Source organism: Gambusia affinis, linkage group LG02 (assembly GCF_019740435.1).
Source record: "Gambusia affinis linkage group LG02, SWU_Gaff_1.0, whole genome shotgun sequence".
NCBI classification, from domain to species: domain Eukaryota; kingdom Metazoa; phylum Chordata; class Actinopteri; order Cyprinodontiformes; family Poeciliidae; genus Gambusia; species Gambusia affinis.
Window position 1 is genome coordinate 26,861,634 of NC_057869.1, and position 15,411 is coordinate 26,877,044.

The 15,411-nt window shown below is 41.6% G+C and overlaps 1 protein-coding gene across 6 annotated transcripts in view; it reads right to left on the bottom strand.

Moving 5' to 3' along the window:
• The window catches only part of LOC122823100 (semaphorin-4B-like), a 73,975-nt gene that overhangs the window by 36,863 nt on the left and 21,701 nt on the right, over positions 1 to 15,411 (bottom strand). For 5 of the 6 annotated variants that reach the window (XM_044102398.1, XM_044102389.1, XM_044102382.1 and 2 more), the window contains one exon: positions 555 to 973. In XM_044102398.1, the coding sequence (XP_043958333.1) occupies positions 555 to 675 (121 nt within the window). In that variant the 5' untranslated portion in view covers positions 676 to 973. Of the gene's footprint in view, positions 1 to 554; positions 974 to 15,252; positions 15,404 to 15,411 lie in introns of those variants that run through there. The other variant, XM_044102402.1, reaches the window with a different exon arrangement.

Consider the following 15,411-nt stretch of genomic DNA (forward strand, 5'->3'; position numbering starts at 1 on the left):
GAAAAAAGCAGCTTTTTAGGATGAAAACAGTTTTAGTACCAAGTACACACATCAGTAAGAATGGCTTTTTTTTTTAAATAGTCAGTGATTCACTTGAAAAAGTCTCTTTTTGGAATTATACAATAAAAAATTGAGTTGAAATAAATTTTAAAAAGAAGAATTTGCTGGAAAAGTAAGCGTTTATCGTGGATGTTCGTTCTCCAGCAGGCATGTTTAAATACTTGATCTAAACAAATGCACCAATTTTAAATGAACTGCAGTACCTTTGATTTAAATAAATACCCCAACCTGACTGAAATTAAATTGTATTTAAGATTCACTGAAGTTGTTCTCCATTAGTCAGAACAGGATCAAAAAAATGTGTCAATTAAAATGTGTCAATTAATGACTTCTCCACCTATTATGAGAATACAAATTGTTGTACTGTCCAATTCATGTTTTATTCTCAATAAGAACTAAAATTTGAAATAATGAACCATTGTGCTTTACTGGACAGCTGTCCAACCTCAAAGACGGCTGAGCGAACGGCGTAGCAGGTGGATGCATTTACTCACTGTATGGAAAGCTGATGCGCGGCGTGACGTCCTCCTCAGTTTCACTCGCCGACTCCAGGCCTCCAGCCAATAGCAGCGCGGCAGCCAAAAGACGCCGGATGGTCACAGCGACCGAGCACATGGCTGCCGAGTTCTTACACACCGACAAATGCTCAGTTTGTTTTTAGGATTCCCTGGAATTCATTAAGAGCTCCTCTTGAATCCGCACAGCTATGTTTTCACTCCCATCTTCCTGCAGGCTGAGAAGGGCAGGGGAAAGGAGGAAGTGGACGCGTCCTTGGCTGGATTCTTGCGCTCTCAGAGGTCCGCACACGCAGAGTTAGCCCGGAGAAAAGGAATCCCTTCTGGCTCAACGGCTGCTTGTTTTCTTGTACTTAAAGCTCCTTCCGAGTGGCCGTCTAGTGATAATTGTTTTGGATCTGTGGGGAGAAAGGAGAGGAAACGTTTATGTTGGATATGAGAAGGCGCTTTAAGCAAGACGCTGCACAAGCCAACTTCCAAATCCAGCCTTCTACAATGTAGATGGCGACAAAAGCAGAAAGTTTGTTGGACAGAGTGGGAGTTGCGTAAAAACGATGCAGTTGAATTTGTGGTGAAATTTTTAATTCAGCTTTACTTTCAGGTGAAATGACTGCTTATAGTTGTCATCTGAAGCAGAGAAGCACCGATCAGCTTTTTCCTGACGCCAGTTTCTGAGGCCAGTTTTGCTTTTGGTTTCTCATGAGGATATGTTGCAAAGTATTTAATGGTGGAAATCCTTTAAAATCCAAAAGAAAATATTCCAAGATTATCTTCATTTATAGCACAAACAACAAACTTCTGATCAAATTCAATCAGGGTTTCCCCCAGTGTATTATAAGCCTGGTGGGCTACCAGGCTTTACTTGTGCCCCCACCAGGCTTAGCATTGCTTATTTATTTAATTTTTTTTTTAATGTTTGCATTTTTTATGACTTTATAGTTTGTGCTCAGCAGTGTTGTAGTACTCGAGACCGGTCTTGGTCTGGAGAGCAGTTTTTGATGGTCCCGGGTTAGGTGGTCAAGACTACAACACTGGTGTTCAGTTATTAATCTCCCAATAACAAATAATTATCAAGTGATATTTTAGAATTTCCTGTCAACCTTAAACTTTTTTTTAACTCAAAAACATGACGGGCCGCTGGATGACTGTCTGCTGAGCGCCCCAACCACCGGGCTTAGCAAGTTTTCTGGGGGAAACTTGTCAATTAAGTTGGGTTTCCTAAGGAAAAGATTAGGCCCATGTGCTCTACAACATATTGATAAGACTGTAATGCGTTTAGTTTGTTTGTGTTGATTTAAAACCAACGCCTCTGTTAAAAAAACCTCCACCTTATATTCAATGTTTGTTCACAGCTGAACTCAGAATTTCAGGAATGAGCTTACATGACTTAAGAAAATGGGAGTCGGAAAGAGTTGGAACAAGCCGGTCAGGAATTTATAAACACACACATATATGCAAATGAATAAATAAACTGTCTGGGGATGTAAGAGTAAAGTTAATGTATTTTAAAGTGACCAAGTTATTAGAGAAAGTACCAAAGTGACCAGGTTGTATGAATGCAGTGAAGTAGGACTCTCCCCTCCCCCACCAGCTGCACACCGTTAGATAAAAACAGTTTGTTTTTTTCCATTATTAATATACAAATATGAGGCAATGAGCACACACTTGTGCTGAGTGAACAGACCAGAGGATTCTTCTTCTATGATGATAACTCTTTACTCCCCCGCGTGGGCTGCTGGAGCAGCCCATTAGCAAAAGGTGGTAGAGTTTAAAATATAAACACAGAGGAGAACATGACGTCTCCTGCATCATTACAGGGACTCCCAGGTGACCTCCTTCAAATATTTACGGTAGCGAATAAATCTTCCGACAGAACAAGGCGAGGGCGTGGTCAGACGGACTCCCGCTGAGCTTTTCCCATTTTAGACGTACAATCAGACTGAACAAATGCTAGAACAACACTGTCTAGAAAGATATTTAGAGCCTTTCTGCTTCCTGCAGAAACAGTGTTTGGAGGCAGAGGAGCTGAACTTACTGCACCTGAACGCCACGCAAGGAATCTATTGCTTGGGAAGGTAACTAGGTGCATTGATCAGCAGATTTTTGTCTTATCGCCAATAATAAATATTGAACAAAAATATATATAAATACTGCAGATTATTTTATAAAAGGTAGTAGTTTGGAATCCAAGAGAAATGATTTAGCCAAGAGAAGAGAGACGATTAATCGACTGAAATTATCGTCAACTAAGATATTAAATCGATTTGTCGTTAACTGGAGTATACAGACACAAAAAAGGCCATCTGGTTAGCCACAACTGCAAAAAAAATATATAAAAATAAATACATATTGCACTTATGCCTTTGTTTAACGTAGCTTCAGTGAAGCTAGCTCAGCCTCCGCAGGCTGCATCCTCACCTCCTCCTGTCCTCCCTCTCATGCCTGCTGGGACGACATGCACAGCAGCTAAACGTGCAGCAGGAATCTGCAGGTCGCAATGTTCCCAGGGCGCTTCCTTACACAACTCCTCAGGTCTTTTAAAATTTTTATGAAATACTACAGGATGTTGTTCAGAGGGATTCCTCAGACTTGGATAAGAAGAAAAGCGAGTTGGCTATTTATATAAGCCAGAGATCCACAGAGAAGCTCCACACTGCAAGAGCATATGAAATATAAAGCCATGCATGTTGCATTTCTACTCTAAACAACTAAACCATACAATCACATTTAACGTGTCTCTCCCTAATACACCTCTGCTCGGTCCTAGAGGACCCGTCTGTTTGTTTAGGCGAGGGTCTGCTGCTTCCTGTATGAGAAGGTTGATGCGGCTGCCATATTGCCTGAAGCCACAGATTCATTAACCTTCTAAACTCTCAGGAGACTCCCCATTAATAACTGCATTTGTTCAGAAACGGACGAGATGTGACGGACGAGATGTGACGGACAAACTGGACGACACACTCCGCCGGTTCGCATCGAGTTCAGAGGGTGGGGACCAGCATGCGTTCATGCAACGTGGCCAGGTCCATATGCAGGACTGCGCATCGCGTTAGCAATGTCTGCAAAGCGATCGGGGAAAGAGACGCATCAATAAGCCCCCCAAGCCAATAGCAATATTAGTTTTTTTTTTAGAGTCTTAGCTTCTTAATTAAGATTCCAATATTATCCTCATTTATAGATCAACTTTAATTCAATTAATCAGCATCTCTGAAATCAGATACAAGAAGTGATTGTCGTTTAGTTTTACAGATCACTCGGGTCTCCTGGTTCTAGTCTATTCTGTATTCCCAGAACCAAACATGCACAAGCAGCATTCAGCTTCTACGCATCGCACAATTTCAGAAAACCGCAGAACAGCCAAAGCACTGAGTTCCTTTAAATCAAGGTTAAAAACCCACCAGCTTATAGTCGCCTTTTATTTAATAAAAATGGAACATTGATCAACATGCTTGATTTTGATGTTGGGATTTGACAAGATGTTGCATTTAGTGCTCGTTTCATAATTTGTTACTCTGTTATGTTTTTAATGGTTTAAAGCACTTTGAACTGCTTTGCTGCTGAAATGTGCAGTACAAATAAACTTGATTTAACACACCCGTCAGCAGTTTACACCACCATCAAAGAGAAAAAAAAATAAAATAACTCAAAAGAAAAATCTGTTCCGTTGGACCAGATAAATGTCTTGACGTTGCAGAACTGTGAAATTCAGCTCTTTCGGTGTCTGACCCTTAAAACGACATTATGTCTTGGGTTCAGCTGGCTGTTCAATGAGATTTATAGAGCCATTATACCGAGCAGAAAAGACCTCAGTGGGAGCCTGACAAGACAGAGACTCCTTGCTGTGTTTGTCATTATAATTCACACTTATGCCAGGCTGCTTAGTGCAGGCGGCAGTCCTGGCTTGGTTCAGGACCCAGAACCAGGGGGAGGTGGGGAAGGGAACCAAATCTCCAATCAATGCATGATTGGTGGCGATGAGCCTCTTTACCCATTGGAAAAGCAGTATAATTTTATTGAAAATACAGTGAACCCTCGCTATAACACGGTTCACCTTTCACGGCCTCGCGGATTTTTTTGTGCAGTTTTTTTTCCCCACGGTGCATTGTTTCTGCATCGTGATTGGCTAAACAGTCTCCGTGCTTCTTCTCTATATACCATAACATTACGGTATTTAAACATATGCAATACAGCTTGGCAAATATTTTTGCCCAGAAGAAAAAAAAGAGCGACAACAACTATAACTATTACTATGTTCTTCTCTCGAAAAAACACTCACCTGCACCACAGGCTTCAGCAGAAAAACAGTAGAGAGCGGAGTGAGGCCGCAGCGTCACAGTCAGAGGATCAGTGAAATACGAGTCACAAGAGTTGTAAGAAAGAGTTGTATTTGTTAAAAAAAAAAAATACTTGGGCCTGAAAGCAGATTTTGTTCTTTGGTTTCAACGTAGAGTATTTAATTATGCTTTATAATAATTGTAAAAAATAAAGAAGAGAACAAAAACACAATGACACTTGACTTTGACTTGCCCATCCAAAACTTCGCATCTCTAAAAAAAAATAAATGTAATCCATTCATGCATAAAGACATGGAGATGCAGCTCAAATAAACCCGTCCTACAATTTGCACAGGTTCACCAAAACTAGACAAAAACAGACCGCAAAGACTGCCTGGTACGACAAATCGCAACTTCAGCTGTGAAAATCTGGTAACAACCAGCCCCTTGTCCTACGATTCACTTCGTCCAGAAGGCCTGAACTCTTGGCTATTGGCAAATGATTACTTCCCTGGAAGCGTGGACTGTGTTGACGTTGTAAATTTGACCCAATCGCTAACGTTTGTCTGTGACATATGCAATGCGCCAGTTCGACACCATGAAGCTTCCTGGAAATTGCCTGCTCTGTAAACACCCCTCCTCCACTGCAAAGAGAGAAGTGTCCAACTCAACAAAATGGCTGTCAATGATACTTTAATATTTGGAAGAGTGGCCAACACAGACTGGACGGCTTTGTTCAAATCCTCCGCCGCCATGGCTAAAAGTACAGGCAGGAAATCGACATCCACAACTTCTTCTGTTCGCTGGTTAGCCAAGTTGAAAATCTACCAGAGGGAATCCAAGTCAATGGGACAAAGCAGTCAGAGTCCAATTGAGCTCAGTTGGATAAGAAGGCAAAGGCCAGGATAGTGAAAAGTCAGATCGTAGGGTCAGAATTTGGTGTCAACACAAAAATATGCCTGGCAACAAGGAGATGTTAAGAAACAGAAGGGAGGAAAAAAAAAGCTCTTTGTGTGAGAAATCTTAGCTGCTGAAGTGTAATTTTAAAAGTCAGGCTGAGCTTGGTGTTGGGATTCAGCCCATGCTTAGTTTGTCATTGTGTTGATGAATTTTTAACCAGCATTAATTTGCACTGCGCAGGTAAACATGCAGCAGAACATAAAATAAAAAGCATAAATCAGACTTCTCTCTGCATATATGGGGGTGCAGTATTAAAATAAAAATCAACCAAATGGGGTGAATAAAGTTATTTTCACTCAAAGTAGTTCAGTTTTAAATATGCAAGCCTAATGAAAAATGACACCAATTTGGTAAATGCATTCACAGATGGTTAATGCGGCACAGGACATTATTTGCTGTAAAGCAGTTATAAAAAAGCAGCCATATGCGCCCCGGATGATGGAAAACAAAATTAAGTGGCTGGTTGACGGCCGCGGCACACAAACAATGAACCGTAACGGCGGAGGGACAGATGAGCCGGAGCAACACAGCGCAGGTCTGAGCTCAGCAGGCTGCTCGCACAAACCAAGAAAGCAGACTGCTAAATAAATCACGTCTGGGTTAAAAATAAACTCCAAAGGGCCCCCGTGCAGCAGCTGAGACTGCAGCGATTGTTTCCCCGAGCTGGCAGGGCTCATCGTAAATTCATCATCACAGCGAACGAGAGTGACTCCGAGTTTACCCGACACCCGAGCATGAATCAGCACGTCTGGATGGAGGGAGCGCAGAGAGAGAGAGAGAGAGAGAGAGAGAGAGAGGAGCAAGACAACGATGAGGAACAGATGACTGGAATGACGTAACCAGTTACAGATGTGGTGCACACCTGCACGTAGATGTTGCTCACCATGTTCCCTGAGCCACAATACAGATGTGGACGAGTTTATTGGCATCCTTAAAGATGTGTGTAAAAAATTAAAAATTGCTTGTCTGGCTTTTTTTCTGCTGTCGTAGCAAAATCTCACTCTGATCATTATATATATATATATAAAGCCAGCCTTTAATTTTGTATTTATTAATACAAGAACAAAATAAAGCATGTTCGGAAATATTTGTTTTAACTGCATTATGAGAACTGGGTAAAGAGAGTTTGGCAAAAGCTTTGAAAAGAAAGAAAGTTTGGCACCATTATTATGATCAAAGTTAGTATGCAGAGTAAATAACCACAACCATCTGAACAGAAATGCTAACTATCCTCAGAGGTAGAAATTGGAAAGAAACTTTTGCTCTACCTATAACTATACTTTCTAGTCAGAGCAGCCATATTGGATTTTGACGAGGGGGTTGTAAAGAAATCTTCAACTTTTCCGTTAAGAACATGTTTTTTTAAGCTTTTCCGACTTTAAACTTAAAAATACTCCATTATGCCAAGCAAAAGACCACCCCAGGCAGGGAGTGATGTAGATGACGTGGATGTAGATGACAGTGTATCCCAAACTAGTTACCATAAGCTTCAGGTGTTTAATTCATCCTGCCTGAAAAAATATAATAAAAAACAGCAGGATTTTAATATTTTGTGCGCCTAGAAGTTTGTTTTGAAGGTGTCTAAAGAGTTATTTTGCATCATTGACAGTCTGCTTCCTTTTGGCTTTTTACAGAATTTTGTGAGATTATGCTGCAGTAATAAAAGATGCATTTAGTTTAAGGCCTTTTACACATTTACCAGGGCTGTCTACATCTGCATGCTGGCATTCTCCGACTGAACCAAATGACCCAAATATGCGTCATTGTAAAAATTAGCACTTTGAACAGTAAATCTGCAGGACAGGTTAGAAAAAAGGGCTGTAGAACTTTAAAAAACAGGAAGTCCACTCTGAGTTATGCTTCTTGAATGCAGCAGTGCTAAATGGGTTCTTTGCTGACAGGTATATCAGACCCAAATCTCCAGGATATCCTCCAACCGGAGTCCTTGGGTGCTTTTTTAATGTGGCCTACATTCATAAAAACAGACCACAACAAAGACAAGGGAGAAAAAATAAAATAGATTTCACTTAAAAAAAACAAAAAACATCCCGCATTGCAGGAAATTAAATTCTTATTTAAAGTAAATACTCATAGTTAGAACAACAAAGAGAATAAAATCACCTACAATCTAGTTTCAGTGGCGCTCCTTCATTGCACCGCACGAGAAAAAAAATAAAAACAAGATGTAATATATCCGGAGAAAAATATTGACTCTCCAATTTCACTTTCACCCTGCAGGTACTGCTTGGTCTTGGATCTGAAGCCGACAGCGGCCTCTGTGTCGGCACGCAGCAAATAAAGAGTTTAACCCAGGATAACACAGAAACCAGCATGCACACCTCAACTTTTATGGGTGCAACTCTGAACAGACGCAGGCTGAAGGTTCAGGATCCTGAGGCCCGAAGGCAAAACTACCTCTGAAAAAAGATAATGAATTACAATAATAATAATCACAAGTATACACAAATTGTTCCAGGCAGCGGTAGTTTTCCCTGCTAATCAATGACCAATTATTTAATACACTGCATTTCACCTTTCCCTTATCCTTCAATCTGTCGGGACGCTACTTAGTCCTGCTGTTAGTTCCTCGACAATACGACTATTCATAATAATAATCAAAAACAGAAGTTTGAAATTCATTTATATAATCAATTATTTATGCATGTGATGCCAGATTGATCGTATGAGGAAGGCGACTTTTTATGCATGTACCATTAATAATTCACACAGTTATCGGAGTGATGATCGCCGGCTGTAATGCTTCCTGCTGCGTCATGATGAGGCTCCAATAGATTGGTTCTGATGATGAAGAATAGTGCCAAGTACTAACTTGGATGTGTGATGAAACACTCAGTGGCGGCTCATATTCCTGCCCAGCAGAAGTAATTTTAAATAAAGATTATTTCCTAAATTGTCACTAAATGCTTTGGAGTTTTTCAAACTTCAATTTCTGTCGAGGTTTGAATCGCAAGGTTGGGCAAATCCATGGAATCTAACTGTTTAAACGACGAAGACATGATTAGTAGAAGCAGAGCCACGAATACAAATACTTGCAGTGAATTTCCATCAGTCAGGGATGACATTATGACCTCTGACAGGCAAAGTGGAAAAACTGAGAGCATCTCTTCATTAGTGGGATATAAGAGGAGAGTTTGTCCAGGAAGTGGACGTGCATCTCAAAAAGTTGACCACAGCAGACAATATCAATCAAAAGAGGTCCAAGGAAGGACCAGCGGCAAGTCGGGGAATGGAGTCACATGAGGAGCAAAGGCTGGCCTGTGGTTTGAGCCAACAGACAAGCTAGCTCTCACTGCTAGCCATCGTTCAACAGAACCAGAGGTTTGTTCTTGCGGTCTCTGTTGCCAGACCGGACAGGGTGCCCGTGCTGAATCCTACCCAAAGTCAACAGCAGCGACGTTGGCCACATACAGCAGGCAAGCCGGAGGAGGTAGAGGAATGGTACTGGCAACGTTCTGCCTGGAAACCTTGGGTTCTGCTTTCCATATGGATGTTACTTGGAAACAGATCACCTATCTTAGCCTTTTTGTGGGCCATGTTCACATCAATTCATGGGAATCTGTTTCTGGCCCTTTAGAAGGACAAAGTTCCTACCAAAACTAAATATGGTTTAGAAATGCTTTGAGGAGAACACATTTGGGCATTTGTTTCAACTACAGGTGGATAAACAAATCTGATCCGAGGAGGATGAAGATCAGCTTCCAACAAGCTGGAGGCAGACATTACAGCATTTCTTCAATCATCCATGAGTCCATCCTTTGATGGGCCAACGCCGTGTTAATGGATCTACGTTGTTGGGCCGAACTGTCGAAATCAGTTCTCATTGTCGCACATGCCAGATGAAAATTGCATCGTTTTGTTCTCAACTTTCTTGTCACAACATCCCTGGCAATTTTTTTTTGCCTCATTCTGAGTACAAAACTATTGTGTGATTGGCCTGAATTTTGTGTGTGTGTGTGTGTGTGTGTGTGTGTGTTCCTTTTTGCTGAAAACAGCTCCAACTACCCAACTTCCAGAAGATAGTTTTTCAGCCAGAACACCCTTTCTTGCCTTTATAGAAAAAAAAGGGTGAGCATTACTCTAGTAGGCAGGTAGTCATAATGTTATGCTTCATTAGTGAGTCCTCAGTCCAAAGGGTATTGATAATACACTTCCGAGAACACGGCACAAGATCCTCTAATGCAGTCTGAAATACATTTAATTCCCTTTGGAAAGCACATAAATGTATCTACTAGTTTGCCTTATAAGGCCTTCTTTTATGGTACTAGACAATAAATATGCTTCTTATGACCCGAGATGACCAAACAGCTCTGAGTGAAATGGTTAACCGCTGCAGGAGTGTTTCTTTAAACCTAGCAGCAGGACTTCCAGAGAGTCTCCTTTTTGCAAGTTGTGACAAACCCCAAAAGGCGCTCTGCTCTTACTGTAATCTACTGTCCAAGAGGCTCAGAGGAACATTCAAGATCAGAGCCCGGCTTCGCCACGCAGGAAGTGGCAATTATCGTTTCAGAAAGAGCGAGTGAAACGGAGCTGGCGGAGGAGATAAGTGCTGGAAGGAGAGCTGGGGTCACCTTTTTCCCTCTAATACAGACGTGCCCTCGCCTCAGATTATTCAAGCCTGACGGGGGAACAGTGGGACGCTGCTGCCTGAACAACTTTTAAAGCGTCAATTATGAGCCATGCGTCAGACTCAAAGCCCCGTTACAGAAACTGTAGAAGCCTCTTCAGATGTGAAAGAAGCTATATTTACAGCTATAAAATATAATGGCTATTAGCCCACTGAACAAGTCTACACCAAGATTACACTAATCCCCTTTTGTTTTCATTTTGTTCTTCTAGGTTTAGAAGCTGTCCATACTTCCAACCCAATGACCTACTTGAGTCTAACGAAGTTCTCTGACCAATCAGGAAATCCTTCTGATAAGAACTCAACATTTTGCTTTGGGTGGGAACATCCTTTACAAAAGAAACACAAGGAACCAAAGATCATATAGCTTCAGGCTCCGACGGTCAAAGACGTCAATGAACTGTTATTTTATGAGCAACAGGACAACATGTCAGTCGTCCACATGGCTGGTCATGTCGTCCGGGAACGTTGTGGACCAACTCTTTTGCGTGACAAAAGACAGTGGATGATTTATAGTCTCGTAATCGCACAGCGGAGATGTTTGTGACGGCCCAAAACGCATTGCATCACAGTTCATCTGCTAATTACAACGTCAAACCTAAAGGAGGTTGGCTGTCTGTAGCGAACCAGTCATCTCATGACTTACACATCAAGTTTGGAGAGGGGGGGTACCGCTGCAGGATTAATCCCTGTGGCTAAACCGACATGACGACTCATTTCTTTATGTGATCTGACAAGCAGTGCAATGGGATTTAAAAAGCGTATCAGATGACTGTATTGTGATTCTGGCCCCCGTTTCACCTTGTTGGGCTCGAAGATTTACAAACCACCTCTGCGTTCAGGTAGAAATTTCCATGATTGCGAACGCAAGTCTCTTCACGTATAGCTCGCTCCAGGTGGGAACACGATATGGGCTGGATGAGTCACTTGACAGCTTTGCTGCTCCAAGGCAGTTGTTGGTTTACCGTCAGCTTAAAAGAAAACTGCATAGAGGTCAGCGTTTGGGACTTTGAGCCGTTAGTCCAAAGCATCAGATGCTGTGGTGTGAAAAAATGTTTTCTACCCCGACAGGTTTTTCAGACTTGTCTAAAATCAACATTAATTCGGTAGACAAATGAGCAAATACAAATGCCGTTTTTAGTTTGTTTTTTAAGTTCTCCAAACCAACCTCAAAGTTCGATGTGGAGTAAAAGGTTTCCCCCGGCTCAGCCTAATAACTGGTTGTGCAGCAGCTGCCAGCAAACGCTTGCGCTAACTGGCAATCAGTATTTTACATCACTGTTTTTACATCACTGTTTTTTAGTCCCGCCACATTGTAGAGTTTTACAGCATTACCGGCCTGTTTAAGAAATAGACAAACCATCTGAATCGGATCAAACTCTGGGCTTTAGCAAAGCTCAGTCCAAAAAATCTTTTGCTTTGCATTTGTTTGTTTTCCTGTCACCACTTTGAGCGATTTAGATCTTTCTTTCTGCAGCATAACTGAGCACCTTCAGCTTAAAGACGGCCAGACATTTTCCTTCAGGATTTTCTGGTAGACAGCAGAATTCATGGCTCCATCAAGTACAGCAAGCGGTCCAGGTCAGGAAGCACCAAAGCTTATTCGCATGATCTTTTTTTTTATTACCTGCAGTAGTTTTCCAACAGATGCCCTTTTTTGCACACTTTCCTTTTGTTTTTTCTTAATTGGGTCTCCTGGAGAAGCCGTGCTCTGGGAGTGATTTTGGTGGTGGGAAGGCTCACCACTGTTTCATGGTTTCTCCGTTTGTGGATAACGGTCCTCACTGCGGTTCCCTAGAGATTTAAAACCCCAGGAATGTCTCGGTAACCCTGTCCAGAATGACAAACCTGTCCCATCTGTTCCTGAATAGTAAAAATGGGGATGGGTGGTTTCCATAGAGTTTTCAGAGAAATACAGTACAAACTTTTTTTTTTTCTCAACTAGCCACCTGTGGGGAGAAAAACAAAAATAGAACTGAAGGTTGGGAAACAATTAGGCAACATTTACTTCTCAGGAAAATCCCCATCTTCTCTTTATTTTTTTCCCCTAGGTAAAATTGAAACTTCTCTCTTGTTGTTTTGAAATCAGATTTCTGGAGAAACTCCATGCCTGATTGCATATCCACCTACTCACTGTGGCAGCACAGACCCGTTCTGCTGTGAGTCATTTCATGTGTGCAGGTGAAATCCTTCAACTAGATCCAGGTTTTGCTGTGCCAACAGGTGCAATTTGAGCAATTTTTTTCAACACTGTAATCTTAGTATGGAGCCAGTCCAAAAGCTTAAAGGACTACCAGGAGATACAGATCAGGAAAAAAAAACCTCAACATCCTATTTTCTATGCTGTAGAAGTCAGACAGTAGGGCTCTTTTTTGCCAAACCCTCACCAAAGCCTGCTTCATAAAAGGTGGATCAAAGATGAAACATGCTTTTTACATTTCTTTCCCAAACCAAAAACTAGCTAAAAAAAAAAAAAAGGTAACTGATCCAGTGTAAGAAGATCCTCTGCTGCTCTACCCAAAGCCCTCATGCTAACGTTTGAAAAATGACTTCATGTCATCCAGCATGAAGCCAAACATGAAACTGAATGAAGAGCTTTACAACAGTGTTCAAAGCTTTCCAATTTCCATGTATTTTCTGTAAACCACACATCTGGTCTTCACCAAGCGGCAACAAAAATGGATAAGATTCAGCAGAACGCCACGTTTATTGTATCGTTTATCATTAATTTATTTCTTATAAGAATAAATTCCAATGTAAAAACAAACAGAAAAAATGTCTGTCGATGGGATTGTGAGCTTTACCAATTTTCTCCACTGTTCGAGAGCATCAACTTACGAAAACAAACAAAAAATAAAATCTGATAAAATGATGTAGTTACTGTGCATTTTAGTGATACAAATCACACTTCTTTATGAGGTTGACGTCATTAAAAAAAGCATTTTATAAATGGGAATGTTTCTGAAGAGCAGTATTTGTGTTTGTGGGGCTATAATTGCCGTGACACACAGTCACCTAACAAAGTACTAATAAATAGCTCATGTCACATTAATACCCCAAAATATCATGATAAAACCTTCAAGTTCATATCGCCCACCGATAGCATGAATACTTCTGCAAATCGCTGGACGTAGGCGAGTCAACATTTCAAACCTCTGATAGATCAACCACACACGCACACGCACACACACACACACGCGCACTGTAGAGGATTCCAGATTTCGAAAGTTTTTTTAGCTGCAAATTTCCAAGAAAATGGGCAAACTTCCGATTCTCAAGAAAAAAAAACGTTCCAGACATAAAGCAGGTGTGTTTTCGTTCCAAAAAGTCATGCTCTCTTTTTCTCTGGCTTTCCTTCAAAAAAATAAAATAAAAAAACAGAAAAGTGGAGGAGAGCAGAGGAAATGTTACATTTCTCTCTGGAGAGGAGCTCGTTACGCAACACGTTTCCTTCTACTGAAAGCCACCTCAGTCAGGATCTCCTGCGAGCCGCAGCTGAGTGCACTTTGTCTAACCTTCAATACAAATAGAAGCGGCGGTGTTACAAGCCCACTTCCACTGGAGACCCACAGAGAGCATTTAGGTGAAGTATGGAACCGAGATTCTAACCACAGCAGCAGCTGTCAATACGCAGCTTCATCAAGAAAAAGCCCCATTTGCTAAAGACTAGCATGGAGCTACTGAAGAAATACAACAGAACTAAAACAGGTAAGGTTAAGAACTAATGCTAAGATTAATGAGAAGCTCAACATCACTGATTTTACAGTTTAAAACAAAGAAAGTGCAAACCAGACATTCGTAAACAATACCACCTCATTAAGTCAGGTAAATGGAGGATTCATGGCTACAGTTTTCTTAGGGTGCTGCAAAAACCAGCCCCATTGGGTCCGCTCTAATTCAACTCCAGTTAGTTCATCTAGAAAGTCCGGTTCATTTGGGGAGGTGTGAATACGTAACCAGGTGTGAAAACACTCCAGGAGTAGCCAAGCTAAGATACAAAATATTTAATTGCAAAACTTTTCATGTAAATCACAACAATATGGATTATTATTGGCCTTCATTTTCCAGTTTGTCTCCCTTTTTCCTCTAAATGGTTTTGTCTGAGAATATATTCAGATTAAATTACCACAGAATCTGTTTAGGTTAAATCTGATAGCAACCGATTCCTTTCATTTGAAGGTATTTAAGTTCACAAAACCAGGCAAACCGCCTCTTTTCTTCAAAACTGAACTCTATTCAGTGTTGCTATAGCACAGAAAATAAAACGCCAGCAGTTGGAACACGACAAAATGTGGCTCGAGTTTACTGGGTACGAATACTTTTGCGGGGGAATGTCAATGCAACCATAACGACATTCGGAGCATCACATTTGCATTCGAAATTCAGCCTCTCCAGCAGAACCGCCTGGAAAGTCATCTGCATTCAGAATCCCACTCTGGCCCGGCACCTACACCCCCCCCGCAGGGCCTGGAGGCAGGTGAGGGGGACGTTCTCAACAGGATCCGTAGGTTTATACCGAATATGAATGACCGAGCAGCCGGCAGACAAAAGCTATGCAACAGCACTGCAAATGCAAGCGTCAAACCTTCTCGCCAGAGTGCGAAGACTTAAAAGTGTGACTTCTCACAAATTCCTCAGCCATCACGAGGAGCCGTCGCTGCCAGATGTTTAAGTCAAACCTTACGACAAAAACAAAACCCCACATGCCCTAATAATAAAAAAACAAAAAACAAAAAAACTTGTTCTGCTGTGGATGGACAGAAGCCATCGTTTGAAAGGAGAACTTCTGTTTACATACTGGAAAGGCGGCGTAGTTCACGGCTGTTCTGTCCCTGGGTGTGACCTGGACCCGTCCCAGAAGAATGACCGGTTTCCCACATCCCAGCCCCGGTAGAGAGGCTGCTAGGGGACTCTAAACAAGCAAGTTCCCATCAGTTTCTCCACCCCCCCCTGAGTG